At 37.6% G+C, this 26,186-nt stretch overlaps 1 protein-coding gene across 2 annotated transcripts; it reads right to left on the bottom strand.

Annotated features, from left to right (window-relative positions):
• Positions 1 to 15,665: 15,665 nt before the first annotated feature.
• Positions 15,666 to 26,149, bottom strand: LOC148978803 (uncharacterized). Of its 2 annotated transcripts, none has more exons than XM_089130792.1 (3): positions 25,909 to 26,149; positions 17,044 to 17,212; positions 15,666 to 16,810 (listed from the first exon to the last, which is right to left on the bottom strand). In XM_089130792.1, exons 1-3 carry the CDS (start codon positions 25,966 to 25,968, stop codon positions 16,689 to 16,691), a joined length of 351 nt encoding a protein of 116 aa, XP_088986918.1. In that variant the 5' UTR covers positions 25,969 to 26,149; the 3' UTR covers positions 15,666 to 16,688. The 2 variants fall into 2 exon arrangements, with proteins under 2 accessions (XP_088986918.1, XP_088986919.1); XM_089130793.1 differs by having other exon boundaries at positions 17,044 to 17,200.
• Between the last annotated feature and the right edge of the window lie 37 nt (positions 26,150 to 26,186).

Genomic DNA, 26,186 nt, shown 5'->3' with positions numbered 1-26,186 from the left:
TGATATGTTTTATCTTACCTCAAGGGCATCCAAGATGTAGGTGTCTTTGTTTCCACAGTATCTTCAATTTTGACATTTTTTAGTCAAACCGTTGTTGTCTATCAGTCATACACTGGAGGCTAAGGGGGTCCACCAAAAAGCAGCACAGAGAAGTCCAAATTGAACATGATTTAATGACTAGTGAATGTAAGTACACACTGATGGCCTAAGACACGAAACGAGCGGTTTGTGAGAGAAAACGAACAGTATTTATATCGTTTTACCTCGTGTAATCCAAGTGATCTGAATCAGTTGTTCAATGTCCAACTGAACCGAACTGAATCAGTTCAATGTTACGCCGGAAGTGATCGCTTGCGTGTGACGTCACTCAATATTTACAGTGAGATTTCGGAAGTTTTACCTTTTACTAAACATATTTAGATATACCGAAATCGTCTTCCATTGCGGTTTCCCGTATATCTAAATATGTTTAGTGAAAGGTAAAACTTACGAAATCTCTGTATAAACAAAGAGTGTCGTAGGCGCGCAAGCGATCACTTCCAGACCGAAGCGCCCGTGCCGTCAGATCATTTTGTCATGGCTATGATTACAAGAGGTAAAACGATATAAATACTGTTAGTTTTCTGACACAAACCGCTCGTTTCGTGTCTTAGGCCATCAATGTGTACTTACATTTACGAGTCATTAAATCATGTTTAATTTGGACTTCTCTGTGCTGCTTTTTGGTGGACCCCCTTAGCCTCCAGTGTATGACTGATAGACAACAACGGTTTGACTGAAAAATGTCAAAATTGAAAATACTGTGGAAACAAAGACACCTACATCTCAGATGCCCTTGAGGTAAGATAAAACATATTAAAAATTAATTTCAAAGTGAACTATCCCTTTAAAGACGGCACGTGACGACTGGTCAGGAAACGACGAGTCCACGACAAGATTTTAGGAGTCAAAATCGCGTAATCTGACACAGTAAATATCGTAACAGACAAAAAAAATGTGTGTAATCTGAACCAGGCATAACAGTGAAAACATGGACAACCGGGAAAACAAACTCATCAATTGCACATTAAGCGTTAACTTGGCCATCAGACAACCACATAGTAATATGCTAACATCAAGTGTACCTGATCTACACTACAATAGCTCCGTCTACTCACTCGAATCTGCTCTTTACTTTTGGATTCTCCATGCCTCTTTCAAGGGATCTGACATTTGTTGGGTGTGATCTTAGGCCGCGATCACGCTGGCGAGAGGATGTGGTGAGAATACATCAGCAGCTCACAGCGTGACTCACGAGGTTTTCTACACTGCCTTTGAGAGCTGGAGGAGACGATAATGAATAAACACAGCCAAATGTCATGGCACTGTTAAGATCTGGGGATTAGGTGATGGGTACTAATAACCCAAGCTACACGGCTGTTATGAAGAGAGGGGTGTAAGGAAAAAGGAATTAGATATGAATGTCATGCCGAATTACTGATTCTATCTCAATCTGAAATGACATCTGAGCGTGTGATTCTTGCTTGTAAATTTCTGACTAGTTTGAGATTGAGCAGTTCGTGGCGATCCTGAGGGAGCATGTTAGTTAAAATCATGTCCAGCAGGCATCAGTCAATCACGTTTCTTAGACTGAAGCAAGTGAACGCAGCATTTCTTGCTCTGTATTGTTCTAATCCAAACGGTTTTCTCAACGTTTTTCCTGTTACAAAGCAAGCATGTGTTTTACTATCAGTGTGAAAACGGGGTTTTGTGTTAACAATCTTCTTCGACTTGTTTTTGTCTGCTGCCTAATGCACCCAACACAGGCTCATTGCAAAGAAAAGCTCCAAAACCTACAAATACATTCAAATCAATGCCGTTTCCAGCTATTCTTTTCCACACAAATTATGATTACAGGGGCAGATTTAAAGGGATACTCCACTTTTTTTGGAAATAGGCTTATTTTACCAGTCCCCCAGAGTTAAACAGTTGGGTTTTACCATGTTCGAATCCATTCAGCCGATTTTCTGATATTTAAAAGAATAACAGTAACCAGACAGTTTCTGGTCTCATTGACTTCCATAGTATATATTTTTTCCTACTATGAGACCAGAAACTGTCTGGTTACTGATATTCTTTTAAATATCAGAAAATCGTCTGAATGGATTCGAAAACGGTAAAACTCAACTGTTTAACTCTGGGGGACTTGTAAAATTAGCCTATTTCCAAAAAAAGAAGACCCTTGAACACTGAAACCGAAATTTTCATATGCATTTTTTCGTATTTGGGATTCGGTGGCTCTGAGCTGTCAAAAAACCATTCAAACTGCTTGCCACGGATAACGCAGAAGATCGAACCCAATCCGATTTTTCGGAGTCAGCGTGCAACCGTGATTGGCATAACGTGAGGTCGTATTTATTTTTTAACGTGTGAAAGTTTAATGTGAATTTCGGGATAATGTTCTCTGAAAATAACCTGCACATTTAACAGACATGGTATACAGTCTTACCACTTATTACTCAGGATATCACCACATAAATAATTATGAAGATAAGAAATATTGATTTCAGATTAAACTTTTATTTTAAATCAGATTAAACGTTTGTATCGTATAATCCAACAGTGTACAAAACAATAGTCACAATGTGGCATCAGCGTTTATGTGAAACAAAAGAGAGCGTGAGTCCACGATACTGGATGGCATGAGTAAATAACTGGTTTGACAGAGTTTTAATATTCTATTAGCTCACCAAATTATTGAGTGCAATTCTTTAGGACTCTTTCCACTTCTGGTTTTAATCAAGAGTGCCGCACACATCCAGAAAAGTGAAGCCAAAACTTTTTTCGATCACCAAACTTTTGGAAAATCCGATTACACGGGGTGTGACGTCATGATTGACGGGGCGGGACCTCTCGATCGCAACTGCGCACACTCTTGTCCACATAATGGCATAATTTGGCTTCATTTCTCAACAGAGGAAGGAAAGTTGCAATGCGGAAGAGTTCAATAAAATGTGGAGTGTGTATGTGAGAATGTGAACTGTGACAGGATGATTGACAGGCCGCTAAATTGAGGCAGAATTCACAGACGTTATATATATATTTTTAAAGTTCATACTTTAGTAGTATACGCAGGCAAATTGGGATGCTGCAATAATGTTGAAGATCTTGAGTCATTTATCACATGACATTTACAGCTCAGGTAATTGTTTACTTTTTTAAAAATTTGTATTAACAAAACCAAGTTGCATAAAGTAAACGACAAATGACATACACACAAGTACACAGAGAGGGGTGTAAACAGATAGATAAACATATAGATAGTGTATTCAAGTACAGTAGTGTGATACAACAACATTTTTGATTATATATATATATATATATATATTGTATTTTCTTTTTATATCTATATATATATATAGATATAAACACACTGGGTGATTAATAGCCATCTAGCCAATTTTAAACAATCATAATAATATGTGTAGTAATCGTAGTAATAATAATAGTGGCAGCAGTAATAGTAATATTAACAACCCTAATACTGAGAATAATATTAATAATAATAATATAATCTCAGTTTTATGCGACTTTAGACCAGTCCGCCGAAAAATTTAATAAATGAATCACTACTCTCAAAGTATTTTTTTTTACAAAAATACAAATTGACTCCAAGACAGCAATGAACCAAACATCACATATTTACTGCAACACACACACACTCACACACACACCTGTAATTACATGATGTAGGCTACCTGTAATGACAGATGATGACAACTGCAGTTGATCTGAATGTTTTGGATCACAGATGATTGATTGATCAGGTCTGTCTGCGGGTTCGGTATTCTCAGTCCTTCTCTCCAATAGATCCATCCAATCCAGTTTTATTTTACCATCATCGAAGAACCGCGTGAGAGAGATGGATAGGAGGCTCTAGAGGTCAGACATACACAGACCATGACTCAAGATCGCTCTGCTCATCCAGAAATAGGAACTCCCCACAGTTCTTTCTAATTGCCTTGTAATAGGAACTGACCCCTTTTTTCAATGGTTTCATTAAAGTAATTAAGCTGAAAGAAAGAGCTGCACTCGTGGGATTGTGGAAAAACGGCATATCTGCGTGAAAGCCACCCAGAAGGCCTCTCGTAAAAGCCTCAGCCAAACCGTGAGCTTCTGAAACGCTGCACACACACTTTATTCTGCTACTTTCAGGGAAATAACATTTCGGCTATTACTGCGCACTATTAAACTGTTTGGCTGTGACACTGTGCATTTCATGTTTTTTCCCCCTAATAATCTCATGCAAATTCACCCGTGAGTTAATGCGTGATGACAGCCAGACTGATGCACATGTGGAGGGATGTTGTTCGTGCAAGCTCTTGCTCATTGTCTCTCTTAACAGCGCATCGTTTATCCCAGTCTTAATTAAAGGATCCTGCGAGAGGCTGGAAACACACTTCAGCCCGTTTCTCCAACTCCAGTTTGACACACACTGCCATCTTGTGGTTAAAACGGTGATTGTGACATCAATGCAAATTAAAAACGTTTTGGGTAAAATTAATACAGGGAGAAAGCATTTGATCTCCATACTTAGGCGATTAACCCTATAAATCAGACTTTTATTTTGAAAAATCATAAGTAGCCAATTAAATATGATCATCAGGCTTTTGAGGAAGGTTTATTCGTTCATCTCTCAATCATCATGTTGCATTGCATTATACGTTTGTAAACTAAAGCTTTGATCCTAAACCTAAGCATTAAATATAATCTTACTAAGACATGGCAGATATAAAAGACTGATATTTATAGACAGTTTCATTGTGGCTACTTATTAAGTAGGCCTACTAAATAATATTAATTAACAACATTCTTACTATAGAGTTAAGCACTGCGATTTTGGCCACGATTCGGCCTTCTGGGACTCATTTTGCTAGTTATTTACTTGGTTACTTGTAGTTATGCATACTTTACTGTTTTTACTATAATAAGTAGCTTTGTAGAAATGATGTCAATAATATGCGTGATGCAATTGCAAACATTTTATGAAACACACATGCAAACATTTTGAGATTTTGTCTAAAGGTTCAATAAACTGTCCCATTTAATAGATATATAGATTTATATATTAGATTTTTAATGACTTGAGTGAATGCACTGTTGTTTTTAAAACCACTTCATTCTACAGAAAATATTTAGTTATTTTGTTTCATTTTGTTTTTCTCTTACTGCGTGGCTATAAGTTACTGGTGTGCGCTAAATTTAATCTTTTTTAAATACTTATTTTTCATTAATGCAAAAAATTAATGCATTTTTTTCATTAAAAAAAAAAAAAAATCAGTGTAGTAGCCTAATGTGGCCTGATATGTGCTCTAGTTTGATGTCTTCCATGACCACGGCTGAAATGAATGCGCGTATTCACACGGCCGTGATTTGCTCTCAGCTCGCCGTCAGGACTGGCTCGGTCCACTTTAACCTGTGCCTGCCCAGCGGGGCTTGTTTACCCGAGCTCCTGCAGTCAGTCAGCGGTGTGGAGGAAGCACTGGTCCGGAGCGAGGGAATCCCTCGGAGGAGCGGCCGGAGAAAGGGCCCATTCAGCGGAGCAGTGACGGATAGGTGAGTCTGTTTGCCCACACGCTGTTGACACAGGGCTCGCTGGATTTGGGAATAAACCTTTCAGGGCTACTGGGGTCTTGCGAAACAATGCCAAACTGTTTGGTTTAAAGCCACATATTTCAGCTTTCCCAATGGCTCTTATGTTTTGTACCGAGTGTTTTGAAACGGTCGAATGAACGTACGCTGAAATAATTTGACTTCTAAATTGGTCTTTGCATTTTAGTATCTTCTTCTTATTTATTTATTCATAAAAATAAAACAGTATCCAGTTTGTTTTGCGAGCCGGAAGTGGGCTGTTTTCTGTGAATGTGTGAAACATTCCTGTTCATCTAACAAAGTGCCGTAAACGCAACTATTAGTATGCAAAACTGTGTGTTCATAATTACAATACATTCAAAAGCTTCTTCCTCGTCGATCCGTCTCACGACTGTCCCCTGCTTGTAGCCTATCCACAAGTTTCCGAGGGGCGCTCCTGTAAAAAATAAAGTGGGTAAAACTTCCGGTGAGGCGGCGGAAGTAGCATTCCAATGGTATTTTGTGTGTTAGTTAGCGAAGAGGCTAGCTGTTTTTCGGAGAATTATTTTACTATTTAAAGACGCAAATCTTTATGAGAGATGTCGTTACGGAGCTCAGGGACAACATGTGCTGTTCGCGGTTGTATGTATAACCGGACTAAACTAATTCAGTGGCTTAAACGGGATTGTTTTCAACATAAGCTGAGAACGATATCAGAGTGATCCTGCCAACGACTGTAGTTTCCATCACCTCCCAAAAGACGACGAATCTTCCTGTGTACATTTGTTTAAATTCTTAATGTTCTATAAACTCTATCAGCATGTGATTGGCTGTTCGCTACTGATGTTACAGCTAAACTCAGGATCAAAGCCTGTGTTGACAGAATACCAAGTGTGCCAGTTAATGTATTCAAGCAGCACATTCATTTATAATTTTGAATAAACTCCAAAGCACAATGACTAAGTGTGTATTTTTTATTTTAATTGTTTGTCAGCTCGCACAACTGTCTGTCAACACCCAGATAGCAAACTGACGTTGAATCAACGTGGAAATATGACATCGAAACAACGTTGATCTGACATTGTTTTGCTCATCGAATAAACGTTGAACCAACGTCAGACGCGTCATTCTTTCAAAACTAATGGAAAATCAACTTGAAATCAACGCGTTGTTTCAACGTTATGAAAGCAAACCAATTTTCGATTTCATTTAGCTTTGAAGAATGCCGCGTCTGACGTTGGTTCAACGTTAATTCGATGAGCAAAATCAACGTTGTTTCAATGTCATGAGAGACGTCGTTTTCACGTTGATTCAATGTCAGTTTGCTGTCTGGGCATGCCTTGATGAGTATTGATTATTAATAATGTTATTATAATACTCCCAATCAACTACTGCGGAGGGTAAAGGTACTGTTATTTCACCCTTTTGATTTTCGTTGAGGTTGTGTTCCCACATCGTTAGCTAGTTTGGATCGCTATAACTTGAATGACTGTCAACTGTTGCATGAACGAGTGTCAAGCATGTCAAGTCGCGCTTTGTTTACTTCCAACCGGAAGTCGCGCCCACTTTTGACGCAAGGCCTCATGGGGCGTAGGAAACTTGTGGATAGCGCCGATTCTCTCAGCCGTAAATGGGAGATGGTCCTCACTGCGGAACATGAAATCCATGGGGAGGAGTCGGATCCAGATCCAACTCCTCCCACCTTACAAACACCTAAACCTAACCAACTCCGCCCCTAAACCCACCCCTAATCCCTAAACCCAACCCTAATCCTACCCATCTTCACCCCTTGGATCGTGATCCGACTCCTCCCCGTGGATCTCATGTTCTGCATTGAGGTGCTACTGGTAAATGGGGTAAAACTAGGCCAGTCACTCACTGTGAAACAGTTTCAGAGACTGGTGGGTCTATGGCAGCTGAGTCCAACATAATAACTTTTGAGTTTTTAACCTTATTTCCTGGCTCACACTTTTCTTATCCTAATTTTACAAGTTGCAAGTTACAAAAAACACACAAGCAGTGCTGACTGACTCTGATCACGGCCGGGTGTTCTCAAAAGTAGCCTAAACAGACCCAGGACCCGAAGTAATAGATTGGGACCCGATGGCTAACCATTTAAAAGATAGACCCGAACCTGTACGAGTCCCGGGTTAGGTCCACGGCCCTTGGGTCTCGGGTGCTGAAACAGTTGAAGCGAATGTGCTTTATTGTGTTGAGGCGTCTAGTCAATCCGACACCCATCTCGAGAGTGACCCCTAGTGGTCAGAATAGTGTAAATGCATCCAAACATGCATAAAAACACCTTTTACAATATATTGCTATTTTTTATTAAAAGTAAAACCTTTCAAATGCAAATCATCTAATAAGATTATCAAGATTTGTTATCACTTTTATCAGTTGTCAGGGCTTTGTTTGTTCTATGAATAGCTCAGCAAAACAGGCCAAGAGACACCATCATTCATTTAAATTATACTAATGTTTAATTAAAACGTCTACAAATGTATAAAACTGATCAGAGATCAGGTATAACCCACAAGTAGTGTTTTGAAATTGCCATCACTACCTTTAAGTCCAATTGCATTTAAATTTAAACTCTAATACATTTCAACTGCAAATAACATCCAATTAAGTGCCTTAAAGTATTCTTATAAAGTGTATTATTAGCATAATAAGTCCTCTTTATAAATGTGTGCTAAAGTGTGCTTCTTGTTCACAAGGCAAATGTAATTTAGCTGTGAACTGTGTCAGATATAATGTAAAAAAAATATAGAGAGAGTAAAAATAGAGTAAAAACTGCATATAAATAAGTATACTGTTTTTTATAATTTATAATGCTGTTTTGTACTTCTGATTAGCTTTAAAAGATTGTTAACATGATTATTCAGTAGTATGTAAATTTTGTTAATATTACGTAAAAAAAATGTGCTGTATTGTATAAATATGTATACTGTTTTTGTATAATTTATAATACTGGTTCTTCAGGTATGGTTAAATAGGGTACATATACGCCTTGGCTTTAGCCTACTCCTTTTTTTGGTTATTTCATTGTAAATTTACAAGAAAAAAAATTAAAAAATCAATCAATCAATCAAAAGATATCTATGTATCTTATCTGAACTCTCACTTCGAACACAAGTTCTTCAGATTCGCCGAGTGTAGTTTGTTCCGGATGGTGTGTTAGTGGTGTGATGAGGATGAAACGGTGCGCTGTTGAAGGAGGAACACACTGCTCCAGCCACAGGTGTAAATGAAGCGTACGGGTCCTCCGGCCGCACCGGAGCAGTTCACACCACACACACAAATCAAGTTTAATGAGCAAAGTGCGTCAGGAACGAAGGCAGGGAAGTTTGTTTCCACTTTAGAGTGCCAAGAAGAAGGTTTTCCTTGATAATGTGTGTATTTACACTATCCGCACACCAGCGTGTGACTCGGCCGGAGGAAACCTGTCTGATAACCGAAGCAATGACGTGGAGAGTTAGGTCAGCTGACCCGAGTCTGAACCCGCTTCGTTCCTCTCACTTCCCCATCGCATTTAGTTTAAGAACAAATGAGGAAAATATTTGAAAAGTGGACATAAAGTGCCGAACGGGTGAGGTTAGATGAGGGCTTTAGGATTGGGACAATAAGGCAGCATCCATATACATATATAATCAGATACACAGAACATGTTGTTATAATTGCATTCTGTTTTAATAGATGCAAATAGTGTCTGCCATATGGCAAGCCGTTTTAACTTTTATTCATTTCCAGGATATGAATTCTTGATATCAACAATTTCATTTTTTGATAATTGCTGATATCTGTAATTGTATTTTCACTAGTGAAATCTTATTCAAAATCAACTGTTGATATCAAGAATTGATTTTTTATAGTAGAAATATCATTTTTGATATCATTAATTACATTGTTACTAGTAAAATTGTGAATTCCTGACGTTGATAATTAAATTGTCACTAGTTGAAATGTCTATTCTTGATATCAACAATTCAATTGCTACTAGTAAAAATGTTCATTTTTGATATCTGAAAATGTATTTCTGATATCAATATTATTTCAGATATCTAAAATGGCTTTCTTAGTATCAATCACATTCATGATAAAAATTGAATTATTGATATCAAAAATTAACATTGTTACTAGTAGCAATTCAATTGTGACTATCAAGCCTAGATATTTCAACTAGTTGATTTTTTTACTAGTTGAAATGTAATTCTTGATATAAAAAAATTGCCATTGTTACTAGAAGAAATCTAATTCCTGATATCAATAACTATTATTTTAACTGGTGAAAATGTAATTGTTGATATCAAGAATTCATATCCTGCGAATGATTAAAAGTTAAAACGGCTTGCCCCATGACGCTTTGCGTGAATTATGGGTGTAATTTTCGTGAACCCTCTGATGGTCTTCGTTTAGGAGTCATATCCTGAGTCTTCCCTGTCAGAAGTGACTGGATACCTAAAAATTAAACTTCCTCCATCCCAGTAAAAACCAATGCAATTTATTTTTGTTTTATATTATTTATTCTTTTTAATTTAGTATTTTGAGACAATTTGATTTAATGTATTAATATTTATTCAATACTTATTGTCTATTTTTTGCCATGGAAACATAAATATTTTTCTATACACATATTATTATTATTTTTTAATTACTAATGCAGTATTTTAGTTTAATATAGAGTCTAGGCCTTCAGAAAAAATGTTTTGAAGAAAATTAGCACCATCTGGTTTACAGTATAGAGAAAAAGCGTAGAATCATGGTGTAACCACTATATGGCATGTACAGCTCTCTATGTGAATTCCTAACACAGTTGGAATTGCCCAGATGTTTATGAACACAATTATTTATTTAATTATTTTTTTGGTGGATTCTAATATATATTTGAAACAATCTCAAAAACGATTCCTTATTAAGTTTTACATTATTTTTTTTTTAGAAATAGTGATAAAAAAGTGTTAGTTTTTTGCATTATAATTACAGCCAAACATTGGATTAGAAAGAGAAGCTTGTGTTGCTATAAGCAAATTTTTTCAGAATTTGTATCAATAACGCGAGTCATTCAATTATAACACTTTATGCAGAATAATATCTAAAACAAATTGGTGAATTTTGTGTTTTTGTCAATTTCCCATTCATTTGATATGGGGGTCATTTTTGACCGAAAACCAAAATTGTGACAAATTTTTTTACGACCACTTTGCATGCTCGGATCATGACCTCAATTTTTTGTGTGTGTTCACATACATAATGCCAGAAATGTCACCAGTTTCGTAACATTTCGATGAAGCTGTGATTTTTAAAAATTCAAAACAGATTTTTTTGTAATCTGAATTTATTGGTGTGTATGTGTATAAAAGTGTGTTTGTATGTGTGTGTGTGTGTGTGTGTGTGTTTTGCTGGCTACAGAGATGAGTCCTGATAAACCATCCCGAAGTTCCTGTTTTCTCTGAGTTTTTCCTTGGTATCTATGATACAACACTAAGTAAACACATTTTACCTTAATTTAAAGGTCAATACGTCTTACTTTATGTAATTTAATGTAAACTACAAATGAAGAGTTCTGATGCAAAAGCCTCTAAGTGCCATTTATCAAGCTTGTGTATATTTAAGTTCAGTAATTTCACTTAAATGGCAATGAAGATTACCTATTAATTGTCATTTAAGTGAAATTACTGAACTTAAATACATGCACAAGCTTGATAAAAATGGTCATTCTAGAACAAATATTCAAATGGCACGTAGGCTTTTAGTCATTAGGCTACATTTAAATGTATTTTGAAAAATATAGGAAAGACCAATACAATCATTTTCACCATTGCTTTATACAGTATATGATTTGATATCTTTATTTGAAATTGCTATTAATTTACCTTGTTAATCACCGTTACAACTTGATTTATGTTGTGTTGTTCACACACACACACACACAAAACGAAAATAAAACTAACGTAAATAGTTAACACAGTCTCATCCCAAAAAGTCATATAACTGACGTTTTGGGACGTATTTTGACCATACGTCAATATCCGCCTTTTTAGGGCCCCCTTAAACGTCGGTAGATGGCGATCCTGGGCCGTCATACAACTGACGCTTTACCTTTAACGTCAGTTAGGTGACGGGTTAGGTTTAGGGTTAGGTTTAGGGTTAGGTTTAGGTTTAGGTAGAGTTAGGATCCCATAACCTCATCTACCGACGTTTAAGGGGGCCCTAAAAAGGCGAATATTGACGTATGGTCAAAAGACGTCCCAAAACGTCAGTTATATGACGTCTTGGGATGAGACCGGGTTGAAATAGTTGAGTAATTACGTAATGTGTAAGGTTTTAAAACCTTAAAATCTTAAACCTTAAGGCCTTTTAAGGTTTACATTTAGAGAAAAATTGCATGGTAGGAGAGAATATTATCAAATATAATACACACTCACAGGCTATTATATAAAAGATCTGTATCTTATAACATAAGAACGGGAAATTTGGTTTATGAAAGAACTGCTTTTTAAAGAAAATAGCTGTACTGTATTTTATTTTGTGAAAGATTGTCGCGATATAGATAGTAAAAATCAAGAAACCCCCCCAAGAAATAATAATAACAACGCATTCCCGCTTCTAAAAGGGCTTCCGAATTCCGAACATTGTTTTTCAAATACGACCGTTTTGAAAACGCCCAATAATTGGGAAACGCCTTGATGTTCCGCAGAGATAATCAGTTCAGTTAGCACAGACTTATCTCAGGTAACATCCTTTCATAAATTAATTATGATTTTATTATTATTCTTTTATACTTTATTGTTATATTATTATATTTTAATGTAGTTAAAAAATAAAACTACATAGTAATTCATTTAGAAATAATTTACACAGAAAATATGGTACTTTTTGAAGTAAATAAATTCAAAAATACCCCCAAAATAAAATAAAATAAAAAACACCAAAAATGTATAGACAAAACTTTATCGAAGACAGTGATATAACATTTATAATAAATAAAAATTAGGATCACACCTGAGTCCTCTGTACCCACATTTGTCCACAATTACAGGATTAAGGCTACGGTTTGAGGACTACGCTGGCAAGCAATATTGAGTTATAAGTCTCAAATGATAAACAACAGCAAGGATCATCCAAATAATTAATCATACAGCCAGTGTGGCCTCTGTGTCATTTAAAAGTAATTTAAAAGCAACCAGTGAAACCGGTTCCTGAAGATTCAGGACATTTTGCAGTTGTTTATAATCACACAAAGAACTTGTGAAACAAAAAGGTGATGTTTCTGGCTGCTGTTACCCAATGCCACACATTTACATTTAATCATTTAGTAGACGCTTTTATCCAAAGTGGTTGAGAAATGAGGTGAGAAATAGTAGCTTGTTAAACCAACAATAGGACAACAGTATGTAAGTACTATAACCCTTCAAGTCTAAAAACAAGATATTGAAGAGAGGAAATCTGAAATGATGGTCACTTGCATTATATACATCGCCAAAGATCATATCTTAAGCTAAAAACCTTCATTACATTTCTACTAAAGTCTACAAGTCACCTCTTGAATCGCATGATCGATGTTTGTTGTGCCCTGTAACCATAAGAATGTTTGTTGTGCCCTGTAACCATAATAACCAATTACTCATGACATACGTAGTAAAAAAGACTGTACCGCCTACTTCAAATAAACACTAGAGCCTTTATAAGGATTGGAAGACACAGGTTAATGTTAAAAAGGCATACAAGTGAACAGGATCAGCAGTTTATGTTATTTTTCAAAATGGGTTTGCTAAATACGTACATATATATAAATATATATATATATATATATATATATATATATATATATATATATATATATATATATATATATATATTATTAATGGTGTTAAGGACATGACTCCTAAACGAAGACCATCAGAGGGTTCACGAAAATTACACCCATAATTCACGCAAGCGTCATGGGGTGCAGGAATAGGGTGGAATAATAATCAACTATATGTTTCTTACACACAAAAAAAAATAAAATTGTATATTATTCAAGTTACCAGAGTGTGTTTATGGGTGACCAGTTAGGCATCATTCACATATAGCGCCTAAAAACGCGTAAAAGCGGTCCAGTTGGTTGTTGTCACGTGACCTATGGCGTGTTATATACCTATGTATATATATATATATATTAGGGCTGTGCAAAAGTTAATTGCGATTAATCGCATCCAAAATAAAAGTCTGTTTTACATAATATATTTGTGTGTGCTGTATATAATTATTTTGTATAAATACCTATGCATGCATGCATATATTTAAGAATTATTTGCTCTTAAATTCTGTATATATATATATAAATACATAATCTATATTATATAAATATAAATATTTTATATAGGAATAACACATTTTCTTAAACATATACATGCATGTGTGTGTATTTATATATACAAAATAATTATATACAGCACACACAAATATATATGTAAACACAGACTTTTATTTTGGATGCGATTAATCGCAATTAACTTTTGCACAGCCCTAATATATATATATATTAGGGGTGTAACGGTACACAAAAATCACGGTTCGGTATGTACCTTGGTTTTAAAGTTACGGTTCGGCACGTTTTCGACACAGCAGAATGAAAGAAATGGCAGATAAATTTCCTAATTGTTAAAAGAAAAAATATTTTTAAATAAGTTTGAGTTTTCCTACATCTTGAAACGTTCAGGTTTATAAACGGGAGTCGTCTTTTAAGGATGAACAAATAATGGCACAGATGTTGCTGGTCTGAACTGATAGACGATCTGTGAAGCACATGAAGAGTTGCGCAGTTTCTTTCCGCTTTCATTACACTTGCCATTTGACGTTGCGCAACGTCGCCAGTGCGAATTTTGTCAGCAGGAAAAATGGTCCAAGGAATCGTTCGGTTTGTTTGTGTACTGAACCGGAAGCCTCGAACCGAAACGGTTCAATACGAATAGATGTACCGTTACACCCCTAATATATATATACAGGGCCAGAGGGCCTGAAATTAACACCCGACCACCTGCCAAATGCGGGTGAATTTTTCTATTGGCGGGTAACACTGTCAATCTACCTGCCATATTGGCCGGTAGCCAATGAGAATTGAGTGATTCATTAGGATTTTTACATTTCAACGAAGTCCGCCGTTGCGTTGGACTTTAGCTAAAATGTGGCGGCACATTACTGGGGTAAAAAGGCCGGCTAAAACAAACAACCAACAAAAAGATGAGGATGAGAAAAAGAAAAGTAAAAGAAGACATTTTAATACAAAGTGGACAATTGGCAGCAATGGCAAGGTTCGTGAGCGGCTGATTTATGACAGCTGTTACAATATGTTATATATGGTCATAAGGAAGTGACAGACTATGTATTGTTGAACCCTGAGTCCTGTGTATGTGACGTCATTGAGATGCGCAAGCACGTGAAGTAAAGAGAAGCACTGAGAAGCATGCGGTTGTGAGATTCATTTATTTTATAGAAATAGAGTGAGTGTCATACAGAGCCAAGCATAACAACAGCGACTGTTGTTTTGTAACGTTCATGCGATCAGAAAGAGGATGAGGCCCTTTTCTGACTACGTTTGGATGTGTGAGTATTAAACTGTTGGTGAGATGGGATGAGATAATGTAACGCTGACGTACTGTAGCCTACAGTACAATGACGGTGTGCGTGTGCAACTGTGCATGTTGGGAGTTGGGAACCAGTGAGAAAATATCCGGTACCCGGTAACTTTACCAGTAGGCTAATAACAGTATTAATTTAGTTCATAGTTAACGCACGGTTCCTGAACGCTGTAACTAAAAGCTGTCAGGATCTGTCTACGTGACTAAATCAGCCATCAACACAGCCGTGTGTGATTTGTTTACATACGAGCTGCGGTAGGTCTATCTGTTGAGTATAGCCTATAATATATGTTGTGTGAGTGTCAAAATCAATGAATAAAAAGATTTTTAAAAATGTATGTTCTTAGAGTTATTATTATTACTTGACAGCACTTAAACGTGTATTCTTACAAGTGAAAGAACAATATTGTGAAATTCCCGGGTTTTTTTTTTTTTTCACCTTAAAGGCAAAAAAAAGTGGCTGGTAAAAAGTCTCTGTGCCAGGTGAATTTTTAAATCCACCTGCCACAGTGGCCTGTGGCTGAAAAAGTTAATTTCAGGCCCTGTATATGTGTGTGTGTGTGTGTGTGTGTGTGTGTATTGCGATTCTGAAACGGGATTGGCTGATTTTAACCGTGTGCAAGCTAATTTACCTGAGGGCATAAGATACGCTCTTATGACGTTTTTTCTTTCTTTCAAAACAACAATGACATTTTAAGCTACATTACCTCAGACATGAGGCTTGTTTAAGATGAGCAAAATCTGCGCAGAACCGATCACCGGTGATCAGCGCGAGATGCATGCCGGTTAGAAATGTGTCCGAGACAAGTGTGTAATCCATCAGCCGGAAGTTGAAGCCTCGCGGGAGCCGCCATTGTAGCAGAGCATCTCCTGCTGTTAGCATCCCATTGACTCCCATTCATTTTGGCGTCACTTTGACAGCGAATAACTTTACTTAAAGCAAGGAAATGTTGCTCCCATAATGTAATGTAATAGTTGAATGACAGTGGATTATGAACTCGCCAAAATGGAAAAGAAAGCCCAACTGTACACAGGATCAGTTACTGCTGCTGACCCAGTTGGTGCTAGAAAAAAAAAAATAATAATAATAAAAGTGAAATTCGGCGCTGGGATATCAAGCAAAACTAAGCGTGAGACATGGAAGAGGATTTGTTTGCAGATGAATGCAGCATTCCCGCCTGTGTCGCGGACCTCGGACGACTGCGAGAGGCGCTGGTATGCGCTACAATCCTTTGTGAATAGGTCTTAGTGAGTTAGGAGTCCTCTCGACTTCTTTTAAGCCGTCCCAGACTTAGGTGCTACTTTTAGGGCTAAAATGCTTCGTGAATTACTCTTAGTGAAAAAAATTAGGAGTCTTAAAGTTAGGAGTGACACGCCCCTTATTTTTAGGAGTTTCTCCTAAATTCGCCAGTTACTTTTAGCCTTAAAATTCTTTGTGAATACGGCCCCAGGTCTTCAACTGCTGATGGATGTCAGTGATGATGATGATGATGATGAAGATGTCAGTGTGTTCTTGAGAACATGATGAAGGGTTTGATGAGAATCACTCTTTACAGGCTCATCTGGATCAAAGGACACTAGAAAAATACACATATATGCACATTATCCTCATATACATTGCTTTGAATTTTTATATGTATTGTGATCTTGATCAATAACACAATCTGTAAATGTTTAATGACTGCAGAAAGTCAGTGTGATGAATTTGTCTGAATGTGACACTTTATGACAGGAGAGAAAACAACAGAAATCTAACAGTGAAACTCAAAAATGTGTCAAAAGACTATAAAGTTAATGATCAAACACTCACAGTCTGGCGTTATTCTCTTCATACTGTCACATCTATCACGTCTCTCTCCTCTTTCCTCTTGTGATTCACTGGTTTGTGTGTCATTTCTGTCCTCCGTGTTTCTCTCAGTCTTCTTGTTTTCTGCTGATCTGTGATTTCTGCTGATTTTCTTCCTCCTCTTCATTTGAACCTGTTCAATCACACAGACAGAGTTTCATTAAAGTGATATAACATCATATCCTGAGACATCAGATTAATCCTTTAACTCTGACACCGGATGTAGTATCTTGGAGTAACCATTAGGTGTCATTGTATTATAAGTTTTGTGTTTGATCCTGGAAAACAGTTGAATAAGGAATTTGAATTACCAGTATTCAAAATTCTAGAGGAATTAACAGTAACAGATGAAGAGAAGGCAAAAATGTTTCGAGATGAGTTTATTAAGGTTAACTCTTTTAGAAACTTGTGTGAAGAGAGAAAGATAATCAGAGAAGAGATGTTAAAAAGAAATCCGACGGTGAAAGACAGAAGGGAAGTTTTGGACAGTGTATAAGATGCTCCATCTGAAATGGCAGAATTGAAGAGAGCATTAAAAAACAATCTGCAACTGGGCAAGATGGAGTAAGCTATAGTATGATCAAAAATGTAAGTGAAAAAGCATTGGGAGTAATATTGGAGTTTTTAAACAGGATATGGATGGAAGGAGTGTTACCTAAGAGCTGGAAAGAGGCAATAGCCCATGTATGTAAAATAATGAAAAAAATTATTACAGACAGGTTAATGTATTATTTGGAAAAAGAGAAGTTGACTATCTATAAATCAGAGTGGATTTGGGGGGAACAAGGAACAATGGACCCAGTAGTACTAGTTTGTTTAAGCCATATTCACACGGGATTATCTGGTGACCTGTAGTAATTTGTTATAATTGCGTAATTTGTCTGAGATCTTAATCCTGTGCGAATCGGCCATGTCTGTAATTTGTAAAGTAAAAATTCCCCTCAAATTACCTACTATAGCCCTATTCGCACGGGATTAGTATTATCGGTGACCTGTAGTAATATGTAATAATTGCAGAGTTTGATCTTTATCAAGTGCGAATCGGCCATGTCTGTAATTTGTAAAGTAAAAATTCCCCCGCAAATTACCTACTATATTTTGCCGAACACCGAGGTTTTGTGATAATATTAGTCCCGTGCGAATCGACATCTCTGTGATTTGGCCCGATCGTATATAATTTTTTCAAGGTTTTTGTTTCATTTGCGGAGAATAGAGGCTGAGTTGGAGTGTTTTGATAGTATTTTGGGTGCGGGGTCATTTCGCGAGTACAACTATACAATTTGCAGAAAGAGAAAGCTGAAAACCATCAGAAACAAGAAAACAAAAAGAATGATGAACGTTAGATGGAGATGAATGACATGTTTAGCAGCATACGGTAAGGACAATTCTTCTGTTTATCATATACAGCTAATAATAACGACTAGACATTTCAAAGCTGTAGCCTAATGACATCATATCCGGGAGATAAGTCAGTAAATTCGAGTAAAATCACAGGCTTCGCTTATCCCGTGCGAATGCGCCACACGCAATTCAGATGTGGGTGTGTAATTTCAAATTCTCACGTGGTCCCCATGTAATACTAATCCCGTGCGAATAGGGCTTATATTGCGCCAAACACAGAGGTCCTGTGATAATATTAGTCCCGTACGAATCGACATCTCTGTGATTTGGCCGGATCGTATATCATTTTTTCAAGGTTTTTGTTTCATCTGCTTCTTTTTATCCGTCTTTCGTGAAGAATAGAGGCTGAGTTGGAGTGTTTTGATAGTATTTTGGGTGCGGGGTCATATTTTCCGCACTATAAGTCTTTAATTTTCTCAAAAAACGATAATGCGCTTTATAATCCAGAGCGACATACACGAACAGACACACTGTCCCCGGCGCTGCTCGCGTCACAGAATGTTCATAAGGCGCTCCCTGTTCACAGTAACCGGGTCGTCTCATTCAAAACAGCCAGCTATGGACTATGTGCACGTTAGCATATGCTACTTCCGGCTGCGAAACCGATAGGGGGTGTCTAGTTTCCGGTAGCCTGATAGACGATGTATATTTCTCCAGATGTCTTGAACATTTGCCGAATATTACAGTCGATTATGTACATCGACTGGCTAATGATTTTCCTCCAGCTCCCCAGAGCAAGAGAGAAGGGGTTTAAATATTACATCTCTCAGTATTTGCATAATTTTGAAGGGAATGTTAAGTCACAACAACATCCATGCTCAGACTGATCTCATGAAATTGCGTATACGACACTTATCACGTATTTTTGGCATGCTATCAACACGCATAATCGCTTTTCAGCGTGTTTATGAATGCCGTTGACTTAACGTTATTACTGTATATATATTGCATATGACCTACCTCAACCCCGTCCCTAAACCTACCCGTCACTCCTGCCATCCTAGGAAGAAATATCGCTCCCCAGATGTAGATCTACATTTTGTTTTGTTTCGCTCGGACATTTGACAGCGTGTACATACGGTACATACACGTGGAATCACTCGGACATTAATGTTGCCATGCTACGTGCTCAAGCTATGCGATTTGGTAACTGTTCTCTCTATACATTATAAAAGTCGAAATCATGCGTTAGAAAGTGCATTTTTTCAGAACAGTTTGTGTTAGCCATTGTTTTGTTTATGATGTTCGGAGGCTATATGTTGTTGACAACCACTAATGTCATTATATAGATCAGTGTTGACAACCACTATACATATGTCATACAGGGAGTAAAGGTATCCGACGTTGGTTCGTTCGTTATCAAGTTAGGCTGTTTTCACACATATTTCTAAACAGATCTCCCTTGCAAAATAGGTTCTAACCCCAGGGGCTTCTCCTGGTTAAAGGGTATAATATAATAAATAATTAGTAGCCTAAAAACTTCCTTCTAGTTGTCATGGATACACAACGCTCCACTCTGTGAAGCGACTGCTTGGGTGCGGTGACAAAAAGCAGATTTAAATATCGTTTACTTTTCACAATGCAGCAGCGCCTGGCTCCACCCAAATATGTGTGAAAACTGTGTTGATTGACTTGACAATGAACAAACGAACATAGTTTTAGACAAATATATTTAGATAGCTAAGCTTTAGATAGCCGGTCCACTGATGTAAACAACGGCAACCGGAACCGAAGTACCCAACATCCGCCCTCAAGCCGGAAGTTAGCATTTTTCTCGTGCACAGAGTCAATTGCTGTCAGCGAGCCGCCGCACATTGAATACTCATATGAGTCAGGCTGCGAATGTAAGTTACGTGCCAGCCCCAGCGCGCTCACGCTTACTAAATAAACGCCTCACCTCCGGCGCCACGCACTCGCTACATTCCCTTTAGCCTTTAGCACATCTAGTGGATGCATAACGCAAACCCAGTCAAACGTTTGACTGCGGTATCTTATGCGCTTTATAATCCGGTATGCCCTATATATGAAAAAAACATATCCTTGAGGTAAGTCAGTAAATTCAAGTAAAATCACAGGCTTCGCTTATACCGTGCAAATGCGCCACATGAAATTCAGATGTGGGTGGGTCATTTTAAATTCAGGTAATACTAATCCCGTGCAAATAAAACTTTAGAGACAGATATTAGAAAGGCATTGAGTAATAAAGAGATTGTGCTAGCTTTGGTGTGGAGAGAAGGGTTGCTACTGAAACTGGAAAGTAGGGGGGTAGGAGGGAGAATGTATAATTGGATCAAAGAATTTCTGGAAGATCATCAAGGTAAGAGTGCATGTCATCAAAAGGTATGGCAGAGAATGGTACTCCTCATTGTTTTTTATAATCATGATAAATGATGTATTTAAGAGGGTGGAGAAAAATATTTGCAGATCTTTGTTTGCAGATGATGGAGCTTTATGGTTCAGAGGGGGAAATATAAGTATATGTTGTGAGGAGAATGCAAAATGTGTTAAAAAAGTGGAGAATGGTCACTAAAGTGGGGATTTAAATTCTCAGTGGAAAAAAAAACTCGGGTAATGTTTTTCACTAATAAAAGAATTGACGATGAAATAAAAGTAAAATTGTATAATATCAATCTAGAACGTGTATCTTGGAATCTGGTTAGGTAGTCGACTCACATGAAAAGAGTGTAAAAGAGTGTGAAGAGATGTGTGTCTGGGGGGCAGATAGGCTGGCACTGAAAACTATGTATGTAATGTCAATTAGATCAGTAATCGATTATGGAAGCGTAGTATATGGATCAGCAGCAAAAACTCACGTGGACAAACTAGAGCGAATTCAAGCAAAGGCATTTAGGATTTGTTGTGGAGCGTACCCTTCTTCATCTGTTTCAGCATTGCAGGTAGAAGTAGGAGATATGCCTCTCAAGTTAAAGGGTACATATCATGCTTTTAAATCATTCATTTTTACATATAAATCATACATTTGTGGTCTATATAAAACATAACTGCAATGCTTGGGTCTGAATTCCTCATTATTATAGCTCCACAGGCCCCTTTTCGACCCCTTTTCTGTGAGCAACCCGTTTCGAAACGTCCCCTTTAAATAAAATGGAGTTGCGTCTTTCCCCACCCGCTCTCCAGGTCGATGAGTTCACACAAGGTTCAACTCCACCCCATTCGGCCATTCTTGTAGTTTGATTAGAGATATACGATTATATACTATAGCTTCAAAGAACATTTTTATTCACACGTTAATAAAATGTCAACAACAGAAGACATGTCCATCAAGCCTTACATATTCGAGCCAGAGCGAGCGATTTGAAAAAGACGACGACAAACCTGCAGAACAACGTCTTCATATGGATGCAGTGGTATATAACTGTATTGTGTTATAAGTGAAAGTCGATTATTTCTCTTGTTAAAACAAGCACTGACAAGATAAATGACTACGGCCTAATTTTACCACTAAAAATCTGTATTGATAATATGATACGTTTAGAAAAGCATCAGAAAACACAGCAGCTAAATGAGCATTGATGAAACTCAAGAACAATAATACTGCAGACGTGTAACGTTACTTCAAAACCAAAACAAAGAAAGACAAAGGTATTGATTACCATGATGACCATGTGTTTAAAAAAGTAAAGTACTTCTTGAAGAATCCTTGAAGTGCTTCAGGTCACTAACGTACATCCAACAACCGAACATTTTGACTTGCCCTCTCGTAACTTCTGCATCATTGAGCTCGGACTACAAAATCAGAGCGAGAAATAATAATGGCGGATTGCTGGAAGTGTTGGAACGGTAGTCAATGTCCTTATTTGGCAGTTGTGAATGGTGTGGAGAGGATGAAACCGTAGAACATGTTATCATGTATTGTGAGAGATATAAAAAGGATAAAGATACATTATTTCAAGAGATTCAGAGAAAAGAGGAAACTGATAAAACTTTGAGAAACATATTAAAACCAGAACAGGAAAATGATAATAGAGAAGCTTTGTTTTAATATTTGGAAAGTACAGGATTAATTAACAGGATTTGAAAGTGTTTTTTTTTTTTTGTGCTGAACACGCAGCGCTGGCTGTAGTATAAAATGGTTTAATATAGTGGGTACGGATGGGATCAAGATCACAGTAGGTGGCAGTAACGCACGAAATTGATGCGAATCGCCAATAAAAAAGAAGAAGAAGAAAACAGTTGAAGAGGATGCGACGTGGGAGGAATGGTGTGTGTATGTCTGTTGCTTCAAACTAATTCACTTTAACTCTATTAATGTAGTAGTCCGCTTCTTGCAAAGATACTACATTTTTGGCGAAGAGGATGGTGACACCCAGAGAAAAAAAAGCCTGTGATGACAACATATAGAGGATTAACCATGGCCACAGGAACTATTGTCTCACTAGGGCATTTGATGCAAAAACATGGGAAGAGTATTCTGAAGTACTGGAGCAATTTTTCATGGCTAATGGAGTTGAAGATGAGGGTAAGCAATGAGCTATTCTCATAAGTGTTGTGGGACCACAAACTTACAGTGTGATCCAAACAAAACCAAGTGAAAAGACTGGTAACGATGCTAAAAAATCATTTCAATCCTCAGCCAAGTGAGATTGTACAGCGATTAAGTTTTGATTCAAGGATGAAGAAGCCGACAGAGACTGTGACAGAATATGTAGCAGTTACGTCGTTTGGCACAAGCTTAATTATGGAGCAACTTAAGACCAAATGCTGACATGCTTTTGGCATCAAACTGATCTCATGAAATGGCATATGTATGACACACCAATCATATTTCCATTTTTGGCGTGTTATCAACACGCATAATCGCTTTCAGCATGCTTATGAACGCTGGTGACTTAACGTTATTACTGTATATATAAATATACTGTATGACCTACCCCAACCTGTCCCTAAACCTACCCGTCACTGGGGTTAATAGCATTTGTGAGTCTTCCCCTACCATCCTAGGAGAAAAAAATATCGCTCCCCAGATGTAGATCTACATTTTGCTTCGTTTCACTCAGACATTTAACGGCGTGTACATACAAGCAGAATCACTCGGACATTTAATGTCAAAATGCGTATAGATAACGCGCAACTTGACTTGAAAGTGCCGTGTATGTTTACGCAAAAGTCATGATGCCATGTTGGTGAGATAGATGATGATCGGAGTCAGCGAAGGCTGCTCTCAGAATCAAATACTGCTTTTAAAATTGAATTAGCCAATGAAGCCGTAAGCAAAAATGTGCTCGACTTACAAAATAAATCCAGCGTACAGGCATGTGACAGCGTCATAGTGTTAGGGTTTAAAGAGAGGAAACCTGATCGCTGGGAAAAGGGAGAAATGGGTGAACGGGTGAAATGGGAGAGATGCTGTGGAACAAACTACAAAGCAAACGATTAAAGATTTAAGAAGGACAAATGTTACATGTATGAAAAAAAATGGTCATATCGCCTGGGCCTGTCGCAACAAAAGCGAACAGAGGGAACAGTGAGGGAATGTGCAAGACCATCTGACTGAGACTTACAAAAGTCAAGTTGAGAACGTATACAGGAGAGCCATTGGGAATAGTGGGTGTGGCTGATGTAGAAGTAAAATACCAGCAGCAGGAAAAGATAATGCCACTTGTTATAGTGAAAGAAACAGAGTCATGCTTACTAGACCGATCCTGGATGACGTTTCAACAGGTGCTATTCCAGCATGAGGAAGTTTTCAAGGAGTATTAAGATGTACTACTGCTACTCTTCATGTGATGCCACACCCAGGTTTTTTAGACCTAGATCTGTGCCATTTGCCCTGAAAACAAAGGCGGAGGAAGAGATAAATCGACTGCTGTGGGACAAAATCATCTCATCTGTGAAGTATTCAGGGTGGGCAGCTCCTGCTGTTCCTATCTTGAAACCGGATGCCAGTATAAGATTATGTGGTGATTACAAACTCACAGTCAACAGAGTGTCAACATTGGAACAGTACCCGGTGGAGGATTTTCTTTGCTCGGTTGGATGGAGGAAAACAAAAAAGGATAAGAGTCACGCATACCAACAAATCATCACGGATGAAAGCTCCAAGAAATATTTGACAGCGAATTCACAAAACGGGTTATTCACATATAATTGTTTAGACTCCAAATGTCTTTTAGAGTTGCTTCAGCTCCTGCTATCTCCCAGAGAACAATGGAGGGATTGTTGCAAAGTATTCTTGAAGTACTTGTTTATCTGGATGATATATTGGTGATTGGCGTAATTTAAGAAAGTCACTTGAAGACACTGAATGAAGTGCTGGCGAGACTGAAAGAAGATGGTTTGCGATTGAAATGGGGAAATGCATGTTCCTGGCAGATGAGGTGGAATATATGTAGGAGTAGATGCCCAGGGTTTATATCCGATGGCAATTAAAGTGAAAGCTATTGAATAAACACCAAAACCAAGTTATCTGGAAATATTATAATAAGTTACTTCCAATCCTGGCAACGCTGCTAGCTCCCCTACATCTGCTGCTAAGAAAAGATGTTCAGTGGATGTGGAAAAAGCCACAACAAGAAGCTTTTAAAGAATCTAAATCCCTGCTAAAATCAGCAGAGGCGCTTGTTCATTATACCTCAGATTCTGAACTGGTTCTGGCTTGTGACGCCTCTCCCTAATATGGGGTGGGTGCAGTTGCTCTCGCAGCGTAGAAAAGGAGAGAGTGTGGAGAAACCCCTTGGGCTCATGTCACTTGAAAGACTATGTTGCATAAGTTAAGTCAGTGACAGACAATTATAAAATAAATGAATAAAATAAAATAATTAAGAATGTGTGTGTGTGTGTGGGGGGGGGTTTAATGTTTTATAATTTAAGTAATATTATTGGTATTTAACTTAAGAAGGAGGGGATGTAGTATCTTGGAGTAACCACTAGGTGTCAGTCTATTACAGGTGTTGTCCTGGAAAACAGTTGAAGAAGATGGTAGAGGGAGAGAAGACATCGTGTGTTTATGTCTGTTGCAACAAATTAAGTAATGTATTCACTTGAACTAGTCGGCTTCTTGAAAAGATACTACACCGGTCTATTATGTAAACAAGCAATGGAATGTAATTAAAATTACAACTCTGATGGAATAAACAAACCGCCAGATAATTAATGTGGAATTGGTCTAAAATCGTTGATTGTAATGGTAACATTATAATTTCAACAGTCCACGCCCTTACACAACATGACTGCAGTTTTCAGAAGTAATACTGTAGTTTTACTGCAATACAACTGAAGGTTGGCTGTGAAAACAATCCAAAAAATCTGGCATGTCAAGACACATCTTCCCTGTTGGTCCTGATCCCACTGGAAGCACTATCAGCACGAGCTACACGACTCTTCAACCGGGAAATCATGGGAAAAAATATGTGGGCTGCTAATAAACTTATAACTGAAGGAGGGCATGCTTTATTTTCAGTTTCTTACCTTTGCTGCTGTGATTTCATCTGGACTGGTTTTTCCAGGAGACTTGCACTGGAGGAACATTACTCATCATGTTCTTGAAAATACATGTTTAAAATATCATCTGGGAACCTGTTTACTGAATGATTGACAAAAGAAGATATCAAAAATGTACCGTCTTTTAAAAAATAACATAAACCGCTGATCCTGCTCACGTATAATCCGTTTTCTTTCTACGTTCAACCGTTTCTACCGATCCTCATAAACAGTGCAGTGGGTGTGTCGTGAATTTCTACCTGAAC

The sequence above is a fragment of the Pimephales promelas genome, chromosome 5 (assembly GCF_988280905.1).
Source record: "Pimephales promelas chromosome 5, fPimPro1.hap1.1, whole genome shotgun sequence".
In the NCBI taxonomy this organism is placed as follows: domain Eukaryota; kingdom Metazoa; phylum Chordata; class Actinopteri; order Cypriniformes; family Leuciscidae; genus Pimephales; species Pimephales promelas.
The sequence above is the reverse complement of the archived record's forward strand: the minus strand, read 5'-3'. Positions and strand labels throughout refer to the sequence as shown.

What these genes read in the sequence shown, in the direction of transcription:
- LOC148978803 (XM_089130792.1), bottom strand. Translation starts at nt 25,968, where the DNA reads ATGTTCCTCCAGTGCAAGTCTCCTGGAAAAACCAGTCCAGATGAAATC. An exon ending in ATGAAATCACAGCAGCAAAG is followed by an intron (nt 17,213 to 25,908) that starts GTAAGAAACTGA and finishes GTGATTGAACAG; the next exon opens with GTTCAAATGAAGAGGAGGAA. An exon ending in GAAGAGAATAACGCCAGACT is followed by an intron (nt 16,811 to 17,043) that starts GTGAGTGTTTGA and finishes GTATTTTTCTAG; the next exon opens with TGTCCTTTGATCCAGATGAG.